The following is a 21677-nucleotide window of genomic DNA, read 5'->3' as shown; positions in this document are numbered from 1 at the left end:
TTTTCCATTGGACTCATCTCACGAGGCTGACTGTTGCCACTCTAGCTGGCGGTGGGAAGTAGGAACATGGAGCCAGTGAATGAGGCAGACTGAAGTCTCATCCACTGTCTGCTTTATTCAGAGCATCAGACGTTTATACTCTGAGGGCTAAGAGGGGTCACAGGCTTAAAGTGTCCAATTGCAAGGACAAGCCGTACATGGCGAGCAAGCTACATGCAACAGAGCATGTTTTTCCATAGAGACATATAAACAAATAACAATATCCACTTGTAATGAACAATCTGATGTAAACTCACGCCTATCCAGTACACCTGGGAGGGGCACAAAAGCCCAATCCAAAAACGATTCCGTGTTTCTGAAGAAACCAAAGTCACAGACTTGGAGTTTTTCATAAACACTAAGAAATCTCCTCACACAACCCCATTCTTGGACCATGTTCTGACAGCTGACCATGACAATATAATTTGAGTCAATATTCTATGATAAACTGTTGTGTAAAAATCACTATGTATGGGGGCTGGAGAGATGGCTCAGAGGTTGAGAGCACTGACTGCTCTTCCAGAGGTCCTGAGTTCAATTCCCAGTAACCACATGGTGGCTCACAACCATCTGTAGTGAAATTTGGTGCCCTCTTCTGGCCGGAAGCAGACATGCAGACAGAATATTGTATACATAATTAATAAATAAATCTTTAAAGAAATCACTATGTATGACTTAGCAAAACGATACATAAAACAAGAGAACTCATGCAGAAATTCAGGCCATATCCTCAATGTAATTCCCATATGTCTGGGTTTTAGTCATGTGATGTCAGGGTATTACTGGTAGATTAACTCAAATGGAAGTGTATTTAGCCTGTGCAAAGCCCAGGGTTCAACCCTCCAAAACAGGGGGTGGAAAAGAGGAATTGAAGGGAGGGAAGGAGGGAGGGAGAGATGGAGGGGGAAGAAAGAGATTAACTGAAGTCTGAAGAGAAGCAAAGAAAGTAGTTGAGAAGTAAAAACCTTGTCCTTAGGTGTGAAAGCCTGCACTCAATGCCCAGTCCCTCAGAAACAAAGAGCCTTTGGTAAAACAAAGGAGAACAGGATTGGAAAGGTAGCTTCTAACATTCTTACCTAAAACCCAGTTCGGTTCCCAGTCCCCACGCCTGTGGCTTGAGCTCTAGAGACTCCACCCTCATCTGGCCTCTGAGGGTTCCTGAACTCATGTGTACACACCCACACATAGACAGACAAATACACACAAGTGAAATCAAAATCGGTCTTTTAAAAGTAAAATAAAAGAGAGGCTGAGAGGGCATTAAGAACTACAGATATATTTGAAGGTTGTGCTGGGTTTTTTTTTTGGTATCTTACTGTGTAGCCCAGGCTAGCCTCAAACCTTGAATACATGTGCATGTCAAGGAATATACAAATAAATTAGAAAATTCACTAAAAACTTTTAGGATTAGGCATTCATGGTGGTATACAGCTTTAATACCTGTACTCAGGAAGTAGAGGTAGGCAGAGTTCTGTGAGTTCAAGGATAGCCTAGTGCACGTAGTGAGTTCCAAACCAACTAGGGCTACAAAATGACACACTGTATTTAATTATTTAAAAAAAAAAAAAAAGGGCTTAGTGGCACACACCTTTAATCCCAGCACTGGTGAGGCAGAAGCGGGTGGATCTCTGTGTTCGAGGCCAGCCTAATCAACAGGGTGAGTTCCAGGACAACTATACATACAAAGAGAAACCTTATCCCAAAAAAAGAAAAACAAGAACAAAAAATAAATAAATTAGAAAATTTGATCGGTGAACAATCAATAAACTAATTACATATTTTATTTACCAGCAATAAGTAGTAGATAAAGTTATAAACTCACTTAAGACCTGAAAGGCACTAAGCACTCATAAGACTGACTTACTGCAGGCACAATGGTACATGCCCATAATCCCAGCACTTTGGAAGTAGAGGCAAGAGGATTAGACGCTCAGAGTCATCCTTGGCTACTTGTTGAGTTTGAGGCCAGCCTGGGCTATGTGAAACTAATTAATTAAATAAATAAATATAAATAAATAAATAATAAAAAATAGGTGTGTGTATGCATGAGTGTGTGTGTGTGTGTGTGTGTGTGTGTGTGTGTGTGTGAATCAGCAGTTAAGAGTACGAGCTGCTCTTGTGGCTCAGTGGTTAAAAGTACTTACTGGCTGCTCTTCCAGAGGACCTGGGTTCAATTCCCGGCACCTACATGGCAACTCACAGCCATCTATAACTCCAGTTATGGGATATCTGACGCTTACTCCTGGTCCTCACAGGCACCGGGCATATACATGGCCCCCAGAAATACATGCAGACAAAACACTCCTATGTATAAAATGAAACAAATAAATCTAAAGATAATATTTTAACAAAAAAGATTTATTTTGGTTAATAGTTTTGGAGATTTCAGGCCGTTGTCATTTGACCCCAGTTTGGGGGGATGTGGTAATAAAGAAAATAGCCATGGGGAACACATGATGGAGGAAATATGTTCACATGTGGCAGCTAAGATGTAAGGAGAGGGGCTGGAGAGATGGCTCAGAGGTTAAGAGCACTGGCTGCTCTTCCAAAGGTTCTAAGGCAACATGGTGGCTCACAACCATCTATAATGAGATCTGGTGCTCTCGTCTGGTCTGCAGGCACACATGCCAGCAAAACACTGTATACGTAATCAAAAAATCGAAAAGCCTTCTTTAAAGAAAGAAAGAAAAGAAAGGAGAAAATAGAAGGAACTGGCGTCTTGCTGTCCCTTCAAGGGCCTGAGTGGCCATGGCTGGAAACACATACTTAGGTCACCCCAAAAACCATGTTCTAAGATGGAAACAGGTTCCAGAAATTTTATAGTAACAGGACAAAAAAAAAAAAAAAGGCATAAACCAGACCCTTCTAAGATATACCGGTGGTACCTCAAATAGATCCTTCTAAGATATACCGGTGGTACCTCAAATCGACAGCTTCACAAAGCAAAGTCTGCCACAGACGGCATGCTATCTGATGACACTCTTAGCTGCTGGACTGGTGGAAGCCAGGATCTGTTCTTACATTCCAAAGGACTTACCTAATAGTGACAGGGTGTTAGGTCATACAGACTGGCAATAAATGGTTACTTATGGGGCTAGGTAAGATAGGTATCTGAAGGTGCACGGCTCTGGTTTCAGCATTCCAGCCTCTGAAGAGTCACTGAAATTCCCATCAGTCATTCCGCCTTTGGGAAGGTCAATGGAGGTGTGGCTTCCTCCCAGGACCTTAAACTCACAGAGACTGTGACACTCCAGATCCAAACTGTAACACCCCAAATCATAAACATGTCAGTTTTCCTAAGACTTACCTATGAGTTCAAAGTGAACTCAATTAAACCGAATTATTTTGTTGTTGTTGTTGTTTAGTTTGCTAAATATACTACTTCTTGCTTTGTTTTTCGAGGCATAGCCAAAGTACGTCTTGTTTTATTTTTGGAGACAGGGTTTCACTATGTAGACCAGGCTGGCCTTGAACTCACAGAGCTCTGCCTACCTCTGCCCCCTGCCCCGTCATCTGCCTCCTCCCCCTCTGTCCCCTGGCCCTATCCCCTGCCTCTGCTCCCTGCCCAATCCTCTGCTTCTGCAACCTGGCCCATGGCCTTGTCATCTGTCCCTGTTCTCTGTCCCCTGCCCCTGCTCCCTGCCCCTGCCCCCTGCCCCACCCCCTGCTCCTGCCCCTGCCCCACCCCCTGCCCCCTGAGTGTTGGGGTTAAGAGTGCACTATCACATGCAGCTCAAGGTACTCTGAAATGACAAGGTCATGCATCAAGACTTAAAATCACCCTGTGATAATAAGATGTGTGGGCACAAGGACAGGGCAGTGGCCAGAAATACCCCCATGTGAGTGAAGTCCTCTGTAGAGCAGGGGGAAGGGGCAGCATTGCATGGGGTGCTGGTGCAGGAGTGTCTGCTTTGACAAAGAGGGAGGAGGGACAGGAAGGAGAGAGGAAAGGAAATTAGGCTGGACCTAGATGATAGACAGGGTTGGGGGAAGGTTGAGAAGAGGGGAAGGAAGGGAGGGAAGGAAGGTGAGAGGAAGGTGGGCAGACAATGAGGAACTGGCTCACACAGTTGGAACGGCTGAAAGGCCTTAAGCTAGGGAAGCTAGGTGAGCTGGTGTGGAGTTGGGCTCTGAATCCAAAAGCCTGAGAAACAGGAGAGGTAGTGGTCGTTTTAATCTGACCAGCTCCAAGCTCCACACACAAGAAAACCAAAGTTTCTGCTGGGTCCAAAGGGTGGACAAACTGATGTCTCGCCTCGGCCAGTGACATAGAGGTTTGCTGGCACTGTGTGTGTGTGTGTGTGTGTGTGTGTGTGTGTGTGTGTGTGTGTGTGAGAACATGCTATGGTGTATATGTGGAGGTCAGAGGTCAACCTTCTGATGACACTTGATGTCTTCCTTTGGTCCCTCCTCTTATCTCCACTGGTTTTACACAGACCCACAGACATGTGCATCTAACACACACACACACACACACACATACACACACTAAAAAATGAATAACAGAAAGGAAAAAAGTGCTCATACCAGTAGTAATTCAGACAGTACATTAAAACCGTAGTGAATTTCCTTTACTCATAGAAAGAGTCAACTTCAAACAGTGAGGAAGGAGACAGTGGCGGGAGCGGCCGCACCCTCTGCTGGAAGTATAACTTGGTATAAGCATTCTTGGGAAAATCTTCCGGCATTGTGAAAACACACACCCAACCTGCCATTCAGAAGCTCCCTGGGAAACTCTTTCCTCCTGTGCCAGAACACATAGGCTGTGTCCATTGCGGCACTGACCAAGCATCCAGAAGTTGGAAACAACCTCTCAGATGAGGTAACTGCCATTCAATTTAAAAACTGTATTTGGCTTTAGTTTCAGTTCTAAAGTCAGGGAAAACGTCATTCCATGGAGCTTAAGTACTCCAGTGAGCAAGACAGGGCTGAAGAAAGGAAAGAAATGAGAGGACCCGGGCTTGGTTCCCAGCATCCACATGATGTCTCAGACCCTCCGTAACTGTAGACCATTCAATGCCCTCTGCCGACCTCTATGGGCATTATGTGCACACACGTGGTGTACATACATACACGCAGACAAAACACTGAGACACACAAAGGCAGACGGTTAGTGCTGCCCAAGTCCCCTGTAGCTCAGGGAGGATGACACAGCAGAAAGGAACCTGCCAGCTGGGCCAAGCTGTCAACTTTGACATTCCAGAGGCCAGAGGCCCACCCAGCCCTTCCGGCTTCCTGGAATGCTGTCCTTGTCTGGGGTTTCTCTTTGCCCATCCTTGTCACAGTGGTGGCTGAAGAAAGACCCGGAAACATCAGTGGGGAAGCCAGAGTAACCCTCATTCTCCACCACGGGACAGAGAAACAGACCGACATGCACAAAGACATACACACCCCAGGCTATGCCCCAAAGTCAAGTACTTGTGGTGGCGGTGGCTGGGGCAGGCCGGCTCTATTCTCACAGGTCAGACCTGCATTCACAGGTAGATGCATTGCTGCCCGATTACAAGAACCCACTGTCCCACAGCAGAAGGCTGACTCACCATTCCACAGGCCAGTGGTCAACAGGCTCAGCTGTGTGTCAGGTGGGACAGCGGCGGCTCCGGGAAAGGCTACTGTCCCCAACACTGGCATTGGCTTAATCTCCTCTCAAACACTGCCACTCACCCAGAAAGACCTCGGCCACCCTTCCTTCCGCTGCTGGAACAGTGGAATGTGGCAGCAGCTGTCCGTCCGGGTGATGTGGAGGCCCAGCTGAGGTCAAGGGAGGAAAAGTACCAGCCCTTGGAGTGAGAGGAGAGTAGTGAGGAGGCTGCCACCCACCCAGGTCCAGTGCCATCCCACCTGAGGACAGCTCCATTAGCTGGGAGTCATCAGGAACACTTTCCCCAGTGCCTGGGTGGCACTAGGACCCTGATGTGCTTTAGCTGCTAATGCTGAGTTTCTTCACTTGTGTGAGCTGCAGAGTCTCTAGGGTTAGGAGTGTGACTCGGTGGGAGAGCATTTGCCTGGCTTTTTCAAGGCTTTTGAAACTCAGTGTCACAGAAAAGAAAGAGGAAGACAGGAAGGGAAAGAAAGGAAGGGAGAAAAAAGAAAGAGTACTAGACCCCTTATGCGTATGAATGTCTCTGGAGGGATTATGGATTCGTAAGAAGCCTGTACGATAAAAGCTACCAACTATAGTTACTACGATAGTTTGATTCTCTCCTCTCTAGGCCTGGCACCAAAGCGCTTCCACAGACTGCCCGCTACCCCTCACACCTCCTCCATCAGGGCAGCACATTCAGCTCGCCCACCATACCAGTGAGAACACTGAGCCAAGCACCTGGGATCACCCAGCTGGCATGAAGCAGCTAGTTCAAACATTCAAATCGATCTCTGTGTGATTCAGCTTTCAAGCCAGGGCTGAAGGGATGACCTCATGTGTGTGTTGAAAGTGAGTGTGGTATCTTTCCAGCTAGCCAGGGAGCGATTGCCTCAGGCATCAGGGAGAAGGAAATGTAACCCTTCTGCCAGGCCTGCTGGGACAGATACAGCAAAGGGTGGGGCTGTCACTAGTGTGGAATCTGACTTAGGGGAAGAGGACAGGAAGTGTGAATGCTCACCCTACTGAGCCCATCCTTAAGAAAATAACTTCACCTGTCTTCTCAAATTCCAGGGCAACCATAAATCCTGAAACGATCTGTTTAACTACATTCAGTGGGGACACATGTACCCAACATACACACCACACACACATACATATACATACTACACACACATATATCCATAAACCACACACACACATATATACCACAGACATATACACGCCATATGCACCATAACCACACACATACACCCCACCACCATACATACATAAACACACACACATACCTCACATACCATATACATACCATACACATTCATACATGCCATGCCACACACATACATACCAGACATAGACACATACATGCCACATGCACCATAAACACACACAAATCACACACATACACCACACATCACATACATACATACCACAGGCACATATACACACACCACACACCATACCACACATACATGCACACACATACATACATACACACACCACACACGCACATATATATACACACCACACACCATATCACACATACATGCACATACATACATACACACCACACACATATACACATATCACACACTCACATCCACACATACCACATACACACCCCACATATACATATACACACATACCACACACATCAAACACATACATACGTTACATACACGTACACACTACACACATGCCACAAACACACACACACACACCACACATATACTCCTCAGTGGTTGCAGCTATGAGGAAGAATATTTTTGTCTAAATTCCAATAGATCTGGCCTCAGGGCTTTATCAAGCAGTTAGTGAGTCTTGGTCTATTCAACTCTTTCCTCTCCTGTCTGTTTCCCTAAGGGCAGCAATCTTTCCCTGTCTGTCTTTAGCTGGATCTTGGCTGTTGTAAACTTGCTCAGCTATCTCCAGAAGTTGAGACCTATTCGTCCCCTTCAAATCCCTCTAGTATCTGGAGCTTTCTTCCTTATGACTGGGGCCGACCGTGTGACAAAGGCAATATTAGTGGCTTGCTGGTCTTTGGAGGCATCTCGGTCTAAGGAAGTAAATACCAATATGTCTCATACAGCCTTTCCAGAAACCCAGCAGGCGCTTTATCAGGTCCTGAATAGCTGGGCTTACCTTGGATAAGCTGGTGGTCCTCCTAATAATATCTAGTGAAAGATCATCCAATGTTCTATGACCTTAAAACAATTTCCAACAGGCTGATGAGGGCCTGTGGCTTCTTTGAAAATGGAGGATTTAAGGGTCTTCAGTTATATGTCATCAGTAGAGAAGGGGACATAAACCATGAACAGGGAAGAAATTGAACTTCCACTCTCCCCTCTCCCAAGGGCTGCTATTGGAGGAACTACTTTTCTGGGGCACAGCAGGAGCTGAGGAGCATTTCCTCCCCCTGTGTGCACGCTGCTTAGAAGTCAGGGAGCCCCTGGATGAGGCCTGGTCCCTCCCCACCTCCACACAGGGAACAGGACCAGGACCCTGGGACCACGGCAGAGTTATACACCACTGCTGGGGGCCGTGGTAAATTTTCTATGGTCGGGCTGAGGAGATGGGGGTTTTAGGTTTCTCTGGTCTGCTTTGCTAGGCCAAAAGGATTCGAGTCCCTGAGAAGAGGACACAGGTCTTAAGCTAAGAGAGGAGGGTCTTGTACCAGAGAAAGCTATTGGTTGTTACAAGGAAATTGATGGTGACCACTGTGGCTCAGGAAGCTTCAGGCACCTCCACAACAGCAGTAACCGGTCTCCAAAGAAGGGGAGTGTCTGTGGAGTCTCCACAAGTGCTGCAGCTGACAGGAAAGATCCACAAAGAAACATAACTTGGTTAGCTGGTGCTGGCCCAGAAGGAGGTCTGGTTCAACATGACTTGGTTAGCTGGTGCTGGCCCAGAAGGAGATCCGGTTCAACATGACTAGGTTAGCTGGTGCTGGCCCAGAAGGAGATCTGGTTCAACATGACTAGGTTAGCTGGTGCTGGCCCAGAAGGAGATCTGGTTCAACATGACTAGGTTAGCTGGTGCTGGCCCAGATTTCTAGAACCCAATACCAGGTGTTTTATTTTAGCCAAATTTAAGCACAACTATTTTGGGGGGAAAAAAGTTTCCTGATGATAGTTGACTCAACCCCATGCTTACACTAAAATTCTTTACGAAGTACATATGGCATTTCCATAAAGATGGGTTTTGTAGACTGGGAAGGATAAGGTGTAGGGAGAGTGACTGAGGTAAACACAGTGCCTGTGGGAGTCAGGATTGGCCTGGCCCTAAGACAAGACAAAAGTTGGCGAGGTCGCAAAACACAAGTGACATTTATCATAAGGAGCATTGAGAAGCAACGCTCAAGATATAGTGGGGGAAGGTCTGAGATAAACAAACCTCATAGTCTGGAGGATTCCGATGAGGCCTGGCCCCACAGACAGCAAGATCACAAGACATAAAAAACTGCATTGATTCCCAGCATTCCCAGGGGAAGATGGGTAAATATTTCCTTCCTTTGAAGAGACAAGCTTACATGTTTAGTTTTTCCTGGTGTTTTATCTGTGTGCACAGGACCTCTTGACCTCTACTGGTATCAGAGCACCTGGACCATCGTAGATTGCAGGAAAGAGTGCATAATTTGGGGGGCAGTGGCAGCCGCAGTCTCAGGATGGCTCACTCTCCCTTCCATTTTAGATCTGTTTTACCCAACCAACAGAACTGACAGAAACCCACCGAGACACACAGGGAGACACAATCATACAGAGAAACACATAGTAACTACAACCAGGGTGGCCACCACACATTCAGACACCTGAACAGACCATGTGAGTCCAGTGACATCTCACATGGATCCTGGACACTGAATCTTTGGTCACAACTGATCTCCTCTCTTGTGTCTTAATTAGATGGTATCTCCTGTGGACCAGACTCACCTCCAGAGGTGTTCAAATCAGATGACTTTGGATTTACCTTCTGGGGTGGCAGCATCAGGTAGCTGTGGAGCATTGGCAGCTAACAGTTATCCGTCAGAATATATTCTCAGGGTTCTCTAAGATGTCGTCTCCAGCATACTCTTCCTTGCTTCTGGGGGGTCCTCCTAAGTGTCTGGGTCCCGTCTCTGGGAAATCTCACTGGGGTTTCCGGAAATGTTACAGGGAGCCCACCAAAGACAACCACTCAAACACAGTTTATAACCAACTGAGAGTCTTTATTCTAGGCGGCTAGAACTGCGCTCTTTTCAGGACCCAAGTATAAAACCAAGTGTTTGTGATAAGGGGTTTTCAAAGGCAAAAGCCACACCCTGGTATTTTGCTTGGCAGCTATCAGGAGAAGTTTTACACAAGGAAGCAGTTCAACAAAAACTAAGATAATAAGTTGGCTGGAGTAGGGAGGGGTATCTGCAAAGCGGGCAGTTTAACAGAAGCCAAGACAAGCTAGCTGGGGCAGCTTCACCGTGGGCTCTTAGAACAGAGATGGGGAATTTCATAGAAGATGAACAAATTCTCAGCAAAAATAAAAGATGGAGGAACCTATGCACTGTCTGGCCCTGTTGTAGCAATAGCTTTGGACTGCGTCTCTATCGATCCTTGGTTTAAGAGCAGTGAAGTGTGTGCATCTATGAACAGTTCGACCCCAAACTTGGCCATGTGAGACAACAGCAAACATTTTATCAGTTGTCAGTTTCTGGGGACCATAAATTTGGGGAAGGGCTTTGGCTGGTGGGCCTGGCTCAGGGCCTCTCTTGGTCTTACAGTCCATGGGAGTTAGAACATTTGGGGGCTGTCTGAGTTTCTCTGTAGATTCAAGGTTTCCCCTCATGGTCTTCCTCAGACTGACCTGGGCTTCCTAACAAGTCGATGGCCTCAGGGCCACCGGACTGCTAGGATTTCCGTTACATGCTCTGATCTAGCATCGAAGGCCATGCAGTATAATTTCCAGCAGTTACAAACTGCAAAGCTTCCCATGTTCCAAGGAATATGTAAAGGAGTTCAGACTGTGTGTATATGTTGCAGAGATGGGGGTAAGGTAAGGTGGTGGGTGTCAGAGACAGAACCTAAACCCAGTACCTCATGTGGCCTTCAGACTTCATCCCTGACAGGGAATGGTAACATTCTAGAATAGATATTGACCAACTGAATCCTTCAGACCAAATGCAGCTCGTTAGTAGAAAGGCATACCTACTCATTCACATTATTAAATATAACTGTGTCAAAGAGACAGAAGTGATGACAGAGCCTGAACAGTCTTCCCACACCCCCACACCCCCACACCTACACCCCCACACCACCCCACACAGGGACGACGACAATGAAATCGGTTTTTATTAAGAGCCAGTTAGACTGGAGAAGACATAGGCACTATCACACTATCACCCTCAAAGCTCCATCTCGGGGACTCAGCACAAAGGGCTTCTATGGAGAAGGGAAGGAGGGAGCCAGGAATGCTAGGCGGGATGAGTGTGTTATCCAGGCCATACCTGTCCCCTTCTGGCCAGCGTATGGCGTGGCCCCTGACCCTCAGCACTGGTTCCATCGTCCACTGCACAGGACCCTTTTCTGGAATTACACCCCACCGAACTTCACACGCTTGTGTTGCTAATGCATAGAACCGAAAAGCAATAAGGAGCCCAGTCTGTGTTAGATGACTGTCTTCACAAACTGGAGAGGAAACGGTCTGTCCCTGAAGACAGGGAATTCTTTTCTGTAGTGGACATGGGAAGGGAGAAGGGTCATGTGACCCAAAGTTACAACTTTCTCTCAATGGCTACTGGTCCAGACACGGGGGCCCGGGGCCTGAGAAGGACACTGAACAATCTGCCATCTTTGGGATGCTGTGTCAACACGGTGTGTCTGGAAGCAGGAAGCCCTTTAGTCTTTCCCTCTTAGCTTTGCTTATTTTTATTTTTATTTTTATTTTATATATAAGCTACATAGTCCAGGCTGGCCTGGAACTAGCTAGTTGCATAGCCCAAGTAGTTCTCAAACTCACAATCCCCCTGCCTCAGCCTCTGGAGTGGTGGGATTGCAGGCGTGCGCCACCATGATGTGCTTGCTCACTTTCAACTTTAGAAGGAAATCCAATTATTTCTCCAATTAACAACAAATAGTCACCAGACCATCTTTTTAAACATTTGGATGTGTTCAAGTTGGACTCCATTATGGATGCTGTTTGGTTTGTATGCATGTGTTTTTTGAGCCCTTCTTCTCCTTAATTTTATGAATTATATTATATATTAATATTACCGTGTTATTTATTTATTGTATTATATTGATTATGTTCACTGCGAATTCTTTTATACAAACATGATGACACTCAGCTTCCTGCCTCCCCCCCTTCTCATTGGTACGAGAGACTGAACCTCTAGGTCTTTAACCGTGGCAGGTAAATCGTGGCTCACCTCTGAGCTGTCATCCTGGTCTTTCAGCTTCCTTTTTAAAACCTTGAGAGGGCCTGCACAGCGACGGCCGTCCATAATCCTGACACTTGAGAGCCTGAGGCAAGACTCTCTTCAGTTCCAGGCCAACCTGAACTACGTGTCCAGAGGAATCTTGTCTCTAAATAAATACTGACATCGATAGAGAGATGGGGATTGCAGCCCGGTCGTAGAGTCTTATGTTTTTATTGGATTAGTGTTCGCATGCACACGCTCCACAATGACCATGCGCAGGTCACAGGGCAGCTTGGTGGAATTGGGTTGGCTTCTTCCACCATGGGCTCTAGGACCTCACAACACAGTTCTTTTGTGAGCTGAGCCATCTCACTTGACGCCAGCTCTAGAGCCCTGGCCTAGCATGCGCCACGCCCTGGATCTAGTCCGTCTCTCTCCCCCCACCCCCCGCATTCCTAAATTAACGGATTAAAACCTACACAGTGTTAATTTCTTACTCCTAAAAGACTGTTTGGCCTTGGAAAGGCCTCTTCATCTCTCAGTCCTCTGAGGCCCGGAGTGATCTCAAATTCAACACGAAGTATCCCAGTCTGCTGGTCTTCCAGTCCCCGCTTCTGTGGCTAAATTTTAAAAGTGGGAGAAAAAAAGAGGTGTGTGTGCGGGAGGGGGGAATGCTAGTCCGATGACTGAACGTTGGGACCGCTAGTCTGATGGCTGTCAGGACTTAACCAGGCGCCTTATAATATAGGGAAGATTAACAGTCATGGCTGGCAGGGTAGGGATTCCTAGAACAAAGTTTCATCTCTTTTCTGTCCTTATATGGAGTTTGGGGACGTATCATGGAGCCAGGTGGAGGGTAACAAGAATTTTGCAAGACCACAGCTGTGAAGATGCCATAATAAGGGACAGTTAACTGTCATCTCTGGCCATGCTGGTCCCAGCTTGTTTTGAGTGATCTTGAGTTGACTCCCCTGGACATCTTGCTGTGAGACAGCTCTGTACCTGCTCAGGCTGGCAGTCTCCATGCCTGTCCGAGACGAGTACTCTTCCTTCCTGGTCCAAGAACAGGAAGGCTGCGAGGTGAAAACCAGCTTCTCAGTCCTCGGGGTTGGGAGGTGAACGCCGAGTGGGGGAAAACAAGCTAGTAGAGAGGGGCATCCGTGTCTGTTCTGGGGGTGACTAAAGGTTTTACTTCTCAGGGAACTGGGGGTACTGCCTCTTATGACCCCTTGCCCCTGCTATTGCCACAGTCACTGACAAATGTCGTGACTTTGGAGGGTGTGTGTCATTTAGCATGCAGAGGCCTTCTGTAGTCACCCAACTGGCCCAACCCAACCCGCTTTGACCAGCTCACCTGAAGAGGGAGGGACTACAGAAAAAAACCAAAAACCACGAGTAGGACAGGGTGGAAAGTGAACCGGTCACCTAGGCAACCTTCAAGGCCACGCATCTGCTATGGAATGCCCCATTTGGGGGCTTGGTTCAGAAGGAACTGAAAAGATAACAGACTATCAGGCCAGGAGAGCAGGGAGGAGAGGCATTTGGAAGGACAGTGCAGATGTCTTCCAGTAGGTGGCGACATTTACACTGGTACCTGGACCAGTAGGAACCCCAGGGCAAAGGGAGGAAGCTTGATTGTATAAACTAAAGTACAGTTGGTCAGGAAGAGCAGCCTGAAGGCTAGCAGAATTGGGGAGCAGGAGTTCCCTGAGCCCCAGATGGGACACTTTCCTCCGAGGAACATTTGTAAGCCTGGGTGACAAGCCGTGCATTTCCACGTTATCACTGCAGTTCTAAGTGCACACAACAGTTTGGAAGCAGGGACGAGACCTGCAGGATGACCAATTCGAAAACACTTTTGACGAACAAGAGCATTTGACCTATTGCCTACTTTGTACACAGATCCAGACAAACACGCTTCACGCAACAATACTTTTCCTAACCATAAGGAACTCTGGTGTTTTTTATTTAAACGGTTTCCTTTCCAAACAGTGAAGCTGCATGACTCACCTCCGTTGATCCCATGACTCATTAATAAATCACAGCCATGAGCTGTAGAAACCCGCGGTAGGAAATGGCTGTGACACCCCGGAGACGGGTTAATAAATAGAAAGATCTAGAGACCGAGAAAGGGTCAAGCAGGACGTAGGATGACCCCAGAATGACCTAAGAGACAGGAGGATCAGAAAAATAACGGCCAGAATTCTGGCTTGAACAGTGGGACACAGATGCCTTGGGTTTGGGGCTGGACCTTAACTGGAAGGTCGCTTAGGAGGGTAAAGATAATGGGCTTTTGTTTGCTTCTTAAATCCCACCTCTGTTTTTTTGGGGGGAAACCCTAACGTATTCTGTAACTTAAGGTGTATTCAAAGAACAGCATTATATAATTCCAGGAATTTTCAAGCTTTATTGAGAGGGAGCAAAGCGAAGGAGCTGACCGAGAACTCTGGGCAGGTGTAGTTAGACCACTGAGCCAACAATGGCTCTCAGAGCCTCAGCTGCTCCGCTGTGGCTGCGGCCCGATCCGGTTTCACAAGGTCGGGAAGAGGTAAGTTAGGTAGAGCCTGGTCTCTTTATTTAGCAATCCTGTTGACAGAGGTTTCTGTATAGAGTTGACATCAAATCTAGAGTTCACATCACACGTTTGGGGACTATCCCAGGCATTTCTTAAAAAAAAAAAAATATAGAAACACCATTAACTTTATTCTGCTTCCTGCCTTTTCAGTTTCCCCAGCCTCAGGCTTCCTCCACCCGAATCTTTTCTTTTGCAAAGCCTTTGGATGATGGTAGCCTGTTGCTAATGGCAGATTTCAAACAATGGGTGTTTCTGAGCCGGGTTTATTGAGGCGGTCTTGTCTGTGTCCTAGGGGAGATTGTAAATGAGATGTCCACAGGGGCTCTTTTGTGTGCCTGGCTTTCACCCCGCCAGAGAGGAATTCCCTTACGGAGCTGGGACTTAAAGCCGATTTTGTAAACTTTTTTTCCCAACAGCCAGAGCGAAAGGCAACAAATGAGTCAGTCAGTCTGTGCTCCGGTGACTTCCTACCCCGCTTAGCAAAGCAATGACTCGGCTATTTGCATGTAGAAGGCAAGGCTCCAGTTTAAAGTTTCTGGAATTATTCTCACAGCTGAGCCTCTTTACTTGACAGTCAGCAAACTGGTTAACCCGTCAGGGGGAACCTAGCCCCTAGCTGTTTTTTCTCACTCCCCAGAGAACTTGTCCTTGTTTGGATTGCTTTCTCTTTTAAATCCAAGGACAGAAACAAACGTTTCCTGGCCTCCACCTCTTCTCTTCCTCCTCGCCCTCGCATCCCTGTTTCTCAGTAGGGGTTGGCAATTCTAGAGCTGTAATTACTGCAGGCAAAGCTTGGCCTGGCTCCACCCTTGGGAGATTAGCCGTTTATTACCGCTCAGCCAGGTGCCTGGGGTGACAAGACTGGCCTTTATCTTCCAGCCTGACAAGGTTATCAGCGACCCAAAGGGGCTGAACCTCGGAGCAGCGGCCATCAAAGATTCTCTTCTCCACAGTTTTATTGGTAGTTAATTTACGTCCACCTTAACTAGCCCTGCTTGCCTCGGGTTTTTCCGCATTCCCATTCCAGGTCTGAGAGCAGTCAGCTGCCCCACGAGCCAGTTTTGACAAGACCCCTACCCAGTAGCACCAAGTATTTTAGCACGCGCAGGAGAATTTTTCAATGTTCATAGTTCCCTTTTGGATTTGTGTTTTACATTCATTTCTTTATTGAGAAAGGGGACACCACGGCCAGAGGCCACTTGCTGGAGCTGTCTCTGTCCTGCCCTGTAAACTCCAGGGATTGAACTCAGGTTAGCAGACTTGGCAGCAAGTGTGTCTACCTGGTGAGCCCAAAGTTGTAATTTAATAAAGTCCGACTTGCGGTAATAGAAATCCAAAAGGAAAAAAAACCCAAGATTTTATTGCCCCTCATTTTTATGGTTCATTTTAAAAACAAGACTATAATCCACACCAGGAAGTAGGTGCAGGACTTGTTTGGGGTCATAAAAATGTCGAGTGTTTGATCGGTCGCCTGTGCAGTTCACTAACATATCTGTCTACCCACACATCAGTTTGGAGAGATTGTTTTGGCAGTGCTGGGGGTGGAGATCCCCACATGCTGGGCAAGTGTGATCCCACAAGCTACACACCCCACCCCAGTTTACTCTGTAATTCAAGCTGTAACGATGATTGTCTCAGCCATCAACTGACTTCAGACTAGTGCACAGAGCCATGCATTCGAAGACCCCGTTCCCGGTGTAGAACTTTAATAATTGAAAAGTTTGATTGCAGATAAAGTGTAGCCAGAAGCCCCCGCCCAGCAGAATCTACTGTGGACTCCCACCCACCTGTCAGTCCAAGAAAAAAACCCAGCTTCTTTGTTTTGCTATCTGTGAAGTTGGCATGGGAATAGGGATCCGGAAGAAGTGGGGTGGACGGCACAACCTTGTAAATATTCTGTGTTTATCTCAAAGAACACAGCTCGGAGTCCATTCGCTGTTCAGACATCACCCTAACCTGTGGGAAGAACACAGCTGAAGAACCCTCCAGCCACCCCTACCATTACAATAAAAACTAACAAGGTATATCTTATGCGCAAAGTACTATGCACTGGCAAACTAAGAGACACCCAGAACCCCACAGGGAGACAACAGAGACTCCTATCAAACCTGACTGTGCTGTGCTGAAGAGGCAGGGGTAGGAGGATCAGGAGTTCCAGGACAGCCTAAACCATACCTTTAAACTCGGTGTGGTAGCTCATGCCTTTAATCCTAGCACTCAGGAAGAAGAAGTGGGCAGATCTCTTGTTATTTGAGGGTTTCTGTTTTGTTTTTGTTTTGTTTTAGAGACAGGGCTTCTCCATGTAGCCCTGACTGTCCTGAAACTGCTCTATGGACCAGGCTGGTCTTGAGCTCACAGAGATATTCCTACCTCTGTCCCCCAAGTACTGGGCCCAAAGGCATGCACCACCACCATAGCAAGGCAGATCTCTTTCAAGGCTAGCATGGCCTACAGGGTTCTAGGCCAGTCAGGGCTACAGACTAGACAGTGAAACACTGTCTCAAAATAAAAGTGAAATAGAAAACCTTGTAACAAACTACCTTCTACGGGGTGGTTCAGTTCTGAAAGTGGGAGCACTACAGGATGCTGGCGACTCAGCAGGATGCTGACGACTCCTCCATCCACATTTCTGCAAGCCGTCACTCCAAATCTGACCTTGGGACTGTGAGCAGCACGATTACACCAAGAGGTTCACAGCCACGATCAAGTATGGGGTCACTACATATCAGCTGTCTGCAGTCCCCAAAGCCATGCATTCCAGGGATTGTTGGCCGAGTTTCCAATAGGAGCTCCTGGCAGCACTGTCCTCCCAAAGACTCAAAGGGAGAATCTTTTGGTCATTATTGTTTTGAGACAGTGTCTCATGTAGCCCAGGCTGCCCTTGAACACACAGTGTAGCTGAAGCTAGCCTTGAACTTCTGATCCTTCTGCCTCTACCTCTCCGGTGAGGGGACTACAAGGGTTCACCCACCATGACCAGCAGATACAGTGGCATGTCTTTGAAAAATAAGTAGGTGTTGGCGGGGAGAACAATTTCCCAGCCAGCTCTCTCGTGGGAGAGCTGGGGCAAAGCAACCTCTCTCTTGGCCTCCTTTTTATCTGCAAGCCATACCCTCCTTGGCAAAGTTGTTTTGGGGCTTTAATGAGACCAGCTATAGACCTGGGTTCATTAACACTCAGTGAATGAGGAAGATAGAGGTTGGAGTAACATGATACCAGTTTTAATCTTAACTTCAAAAGGATTTTAACTGAAATCTGGCAAATGACAAGCACTCACCAGTGCCTCCTGTCCTTTGTCCCCATGCTTGAAATGCAGCCCTCTGCACGCCAGGTGTGTGCTACCGCTGAGCTACCCCCCAGGTGACTGTGTAGGTAAAGTCTGGGAGGGGTATGTTAAATAGTCCTGTGTTGGGAAGAGCCCTGAGGAACACCTGGCCAGTTTCTTAGATTTGTGTCCTCAGCTGTCAATGACACAGCAGATAAAGAGACTCTGTCATCCTCAGGGCCGATCATGCTGATCAGGACTGCGGGACCACGGAGGCCAGGACAGAAACAGGATACTTTTCCCTATGAAAAAAGAGGGTTTTATAGGAGGAAGAAAGAAGATCAATAATTAAATGCTTACCTACTCTCCTGCGGCTGCCGGCGCCTCCCACAGGCCCCGCCTTCCAGACCCCACAGACACCAATAGGAAGGGAAGACTGGTTTCCTTTTCTTCACTGAAGAAACCCTGTTTTTCAGGCATGAGGCTTCCCAGTACATTCTCCAGGCTGCTGGCAATCCCTAGGCAGAGCGGCAGTGAAGGGCTCCCAGGAAGGCCTGACTCCAGTCAGTTAGGACTTAGCAGGCCTGGGCTCCATAGATTGTTCTCATTCTTAAACAGGCCCCTCACTTCCTGAAGCGACAGACAATACCATAAGCTTGATACTCTCCTCCAATATAGGAATCCTCTTTACGGCCTTGACCTCAGCATTAGCAAATGCCAGCTCGACCCCACCCCTAGGAAGGTGAAGGCAGGAAGATCCTAAGCTGCATGAGACCTTAGCAAAAGAATAAATTAAATAAATAACAAGATTTTTAGCCAGGCGGTGGTGGCACACACCTTTAGTTCATCACTAAGGAGGCAAAGGCAGACGGATCTCTGCGAGTTCCAGACCAACCTGGTCTACAGAGCAAGTTCCAGAATAGGCTCCAAAGCTACAGAGAAACCCTGTCTCAAAAAACAAGAAAAAAAGAAAGAAGGAAGGAAGGAAAGAAAGAAAGAAAGAAAATTCTCAAAAAAGAAAAGACAAAACAACAAAGGTTCTCAGAAGGGAAAGCAGATATAATGGCATTCTGTAATCTCAACACTTAGGAAAGTTGAGCCTGGGGGAGGGGGTCAGGAGTTCAAGGTCAGCTTCAACTATGCAGTGAGTTCTTGCTAGCCTAGGCTACTGGAGACAAAAGCCCAGAAAAGAGGAGTGACAGGAACCACAGGGAAGAAAAGCACTCGGACAGACCGGGAATGCGGACCATCCCCATCCGGGCCACTCAGCAGCGGCCCATCAGGACCTGAGTGAGGATGTTAGGTGGATAAACCACAGGTGAGAGCAGAAACTACAGTTTTCATTTTGGTGATGCTGGGAGTGGAACTCTGAGCCTCGAACATACAAGGCGCATGCTCCAGAGCTGAGCAGTCACTCAACCCCATGACACTGGGCTTTGACAGACTAGCTCCATTCATAACGGCATTCCTAGCTGCACTTGGCCAGCATTGACTAGTGCCAGCAGAAGTGGGCACTGGTGACTACAGACTATGTAGTTGTCCTTTGGTATCCTTGGAGAGGTGATTCTGGAACACCCTCTCGTCCTACATGTTTATAGGAATACTCAGCCACTCGAATCTCTTGGGTAGTATTTGCATAACCTGTGAACAACATACTATAAACCATTTTGAGATGACTTCTAACACCTAGTACAAACGCTTTGTGAATATTGTTTTTTATTTTGGTGGAACTAGAGATGAAGCTCACGCACTCTACCACTGATATAGACCCATACATATTTTTTAAGACAGGGTATCACTCTGTAGCTCGGAGTGCCCTAGAGCTTGCTGTGTAGACCATGAAAGCCTCAAAGTCACAGAGATCCACCTGCCTCTGCCTCCCAAGTGCTGGGCTTAAAAGTGTATGCCAACCTACCTGGCTAGATGTTAATTTTTTGAGACAAGTATCCAACTTTGTGGCTTAGGCTGGCATTCCATTAGAAGTCCCCCTGCCTCAGCCTCCTGCATGCTAGGATTGTGTGAACATATACCAAGCAACTACAGAGAGAATAGCAAAGAAAAGTCTGGCATGTTCAGCGAAGGCTCAGTCTGTCCTTCCAGGTCCCTTAATATTCACAGTGAGTGGAGCCTGCAGGTGCTGACCTTATGGCCACAGGGAAGGGCGGTGAACTGTGAGACCTAAGGCCACACAGACCGGCTTTGCAGTCACAGTCCAGCTTCCTTTTTCTCCAGGAAATGTCTTCCCTCTCTCATTCATTCCTTCGTGTGCAAACATTTACTATGGCATGACTGTGACCTACCTGGTCTAGGATCCGCCTGTCATGGCTGTGACCTACCTGGCCTAGGATCCCCCGTGGCATGGCTGTGACCTACCTGGTCTAGGATTCACCATGGCGTGACTGTGACCTACCTGGTCTAGGATTCACCGTGGCATGGCTGTGACCTACCTGGTCTGAGAACCACCTGTCATGACTGTGACCTACCTGGCCTAGGATCCCCCGTGGCATGGCTGTGACCTACCTGGCCTAGGATCTACTGTGGCATGGCTGTGACCTACCTGGTCTAAGATCCGCCGTGGCATGGTTGTGAGCTACCTGGTCTGAGAACCACTTGTCATGACTGTGACCTACCTGGTCTAGGATCCGCTGTGTCATCCGTGGGTGAGAAGGACAAGAATGCCTGGCTGCGTGCTTCATACCTCCTTAGTGAATGTCTTTCTCTCAGTCCGGCCAGGAAAAAATATATAGGGTCAGCCAAATGGCTGAGAATCGGCATCTGGAGAGAAATGAAAGCTGGCTGGCTGATGAGAGCATCAAAGACATCACTTTTCTTATTCCTGGCAGCATTTCCACACTCGTCTCTTAGTAGTTCTGAATTTTTCTACACAGCTATGATGGCAAATCTCTAGACATCTGATAGTCCCGAGTGCTGAGTTACAGGTGTATGCCACCACACCCAACTGGCATGCTGTCTTTCATCAAAACTCAATCCAATCCACCCTAACCGAGGGGTTGGTAGAGCAATTACCCAAACAGGAAACCGTCTATAATTCTGTGACTCTGACCTTGAACCCCCAATCTCCCCTTTCTGTGAACAGTCCATTCAACTCAGGAAGACCTGTGAGCCAGGCCAGGACACATTTTGAAAAACAGACACATGATTACAAATGCTAAAGAAGAAGAAAAAAACAATCCCCTAAGTCTAAGAGGAAGTGATCTGAGTCCATGGTAGAAAGCACTCCATAGAGTCATGGGGCAAATGGAAATGAAATCTTGGCAGTGAGGAAATGGCCAGGGCTGTCATCTGTGTACACAGATGACTCAAGGCCCCTGTTAGCAAAGCCGGGAGAACGAAGTGTGAAGTCCAGATCAAATTCCCAACTGGGAACAACGCTTGCACCTTGGAAATTAGTAATCCTGAAGATGGAAAGGCCCTGATTTCAACACAGGTGCCCTGGCTCTCAGAAGGCTGCAGGCTGCGAGTCACACTTGGGGGGGGGGGGGACAGACAGACACGACAAGGAATGTAGGCCATCCTTGCTCAGACTCCCCAGCTTTGTCTATGGTTTCAGGCACGTGCTGTTTTCACATATGGTAACTTTCAGCTTCTAGTATTATTTAATTGATTGTCAAACTTCACTAAAAGTCTCTGGTTACAGGGCTCAGACCATAACCCCAGGGACCTGAGCCTTCAGCAGAGACACCTCCTCCCCAGCATCATTCAGTGTCCTCTAATTTAGTTAATTAATGGAAGTTTCTGAAAAGAGAACAATTCTTTGATCTGAACTCGGAGTTTCCGGGTACCATTTCCAGATGCAGAGCTGAGGAGTACC

At 47.4% G+C, this 21677-nt stretch overlaps 2 protein-coding genes across 34 annotated transcripts in view; one reads left to right on the top strand and one right to left on the bottom strand.

The window, feature by feature from the left end:
- The window catches only part of Dlgap1 (DLG associated protein 1), an 809700-nt gene that overhangs the window by 721941 nt on the left and 66082 nt on the right, over nucleotides 1-21677 (top strand). The window lies entirely within an intron of this gene.
- The window catches only part of LOC146889361 (uncharacterized), a 37021-nt gene that overhangs the window by 13760 nt on the left and 1584 nt on the right, over nucleotides 1-21677 (bottom strand). For 2 of the 13 annotated variants that reach the window (XM_087902309.1, XM_087902308.1), the window contains exons 2-5: nucleotides 20476-20620; nucleotides 18206-18363; nucleotides 17121-17242; nucleotides 14393-14671 (exon numbers count right to left, since the gene is read on the bottom strand). In XM_087902309.1, coding sequence (XP_087758435.1) covers nucleotides 14637-14671; nucleotides 17121-17242; nucleotides 18206-18363; nucleotides 20476-20541 — 381 coding nt within the window. In that variant the 5' untranslated portion in view covers nucleotides 20542-20620 and the 3' untranslated portion in view covers nucleotides 14393-14636. Of the gene's footprint in view, nucleotides 1-14392; nucleotides 14672-16367; nucleotides 16537-17120; nucleotides 18148-18205; nucleotides 18476-20475; nucleotides 20621-21677 lie in introns of those variants that run through there. The other 11 variants (XR_015000118.2, XR_015000114.2, XR_015736825.1 and 8 more) reach the window with 11 other exon arrangements.

The sequence above is a fragment of the Myodes glareolus genome, chromosome 27 (assembly GCF_982192425.1).
Source record: "Myodes glareolus chromosome 27, mMyoGla1.1, whole genome shotgun sequence".
NCBI lineage: Eukaryota > Metazoa > Chordata > Mammalia > Rodentia > Cricetidae > Myodes > Myodes glareolus.
This window is presented reverse-complemented; position numbering and strand designations above follow the sequence as displayed.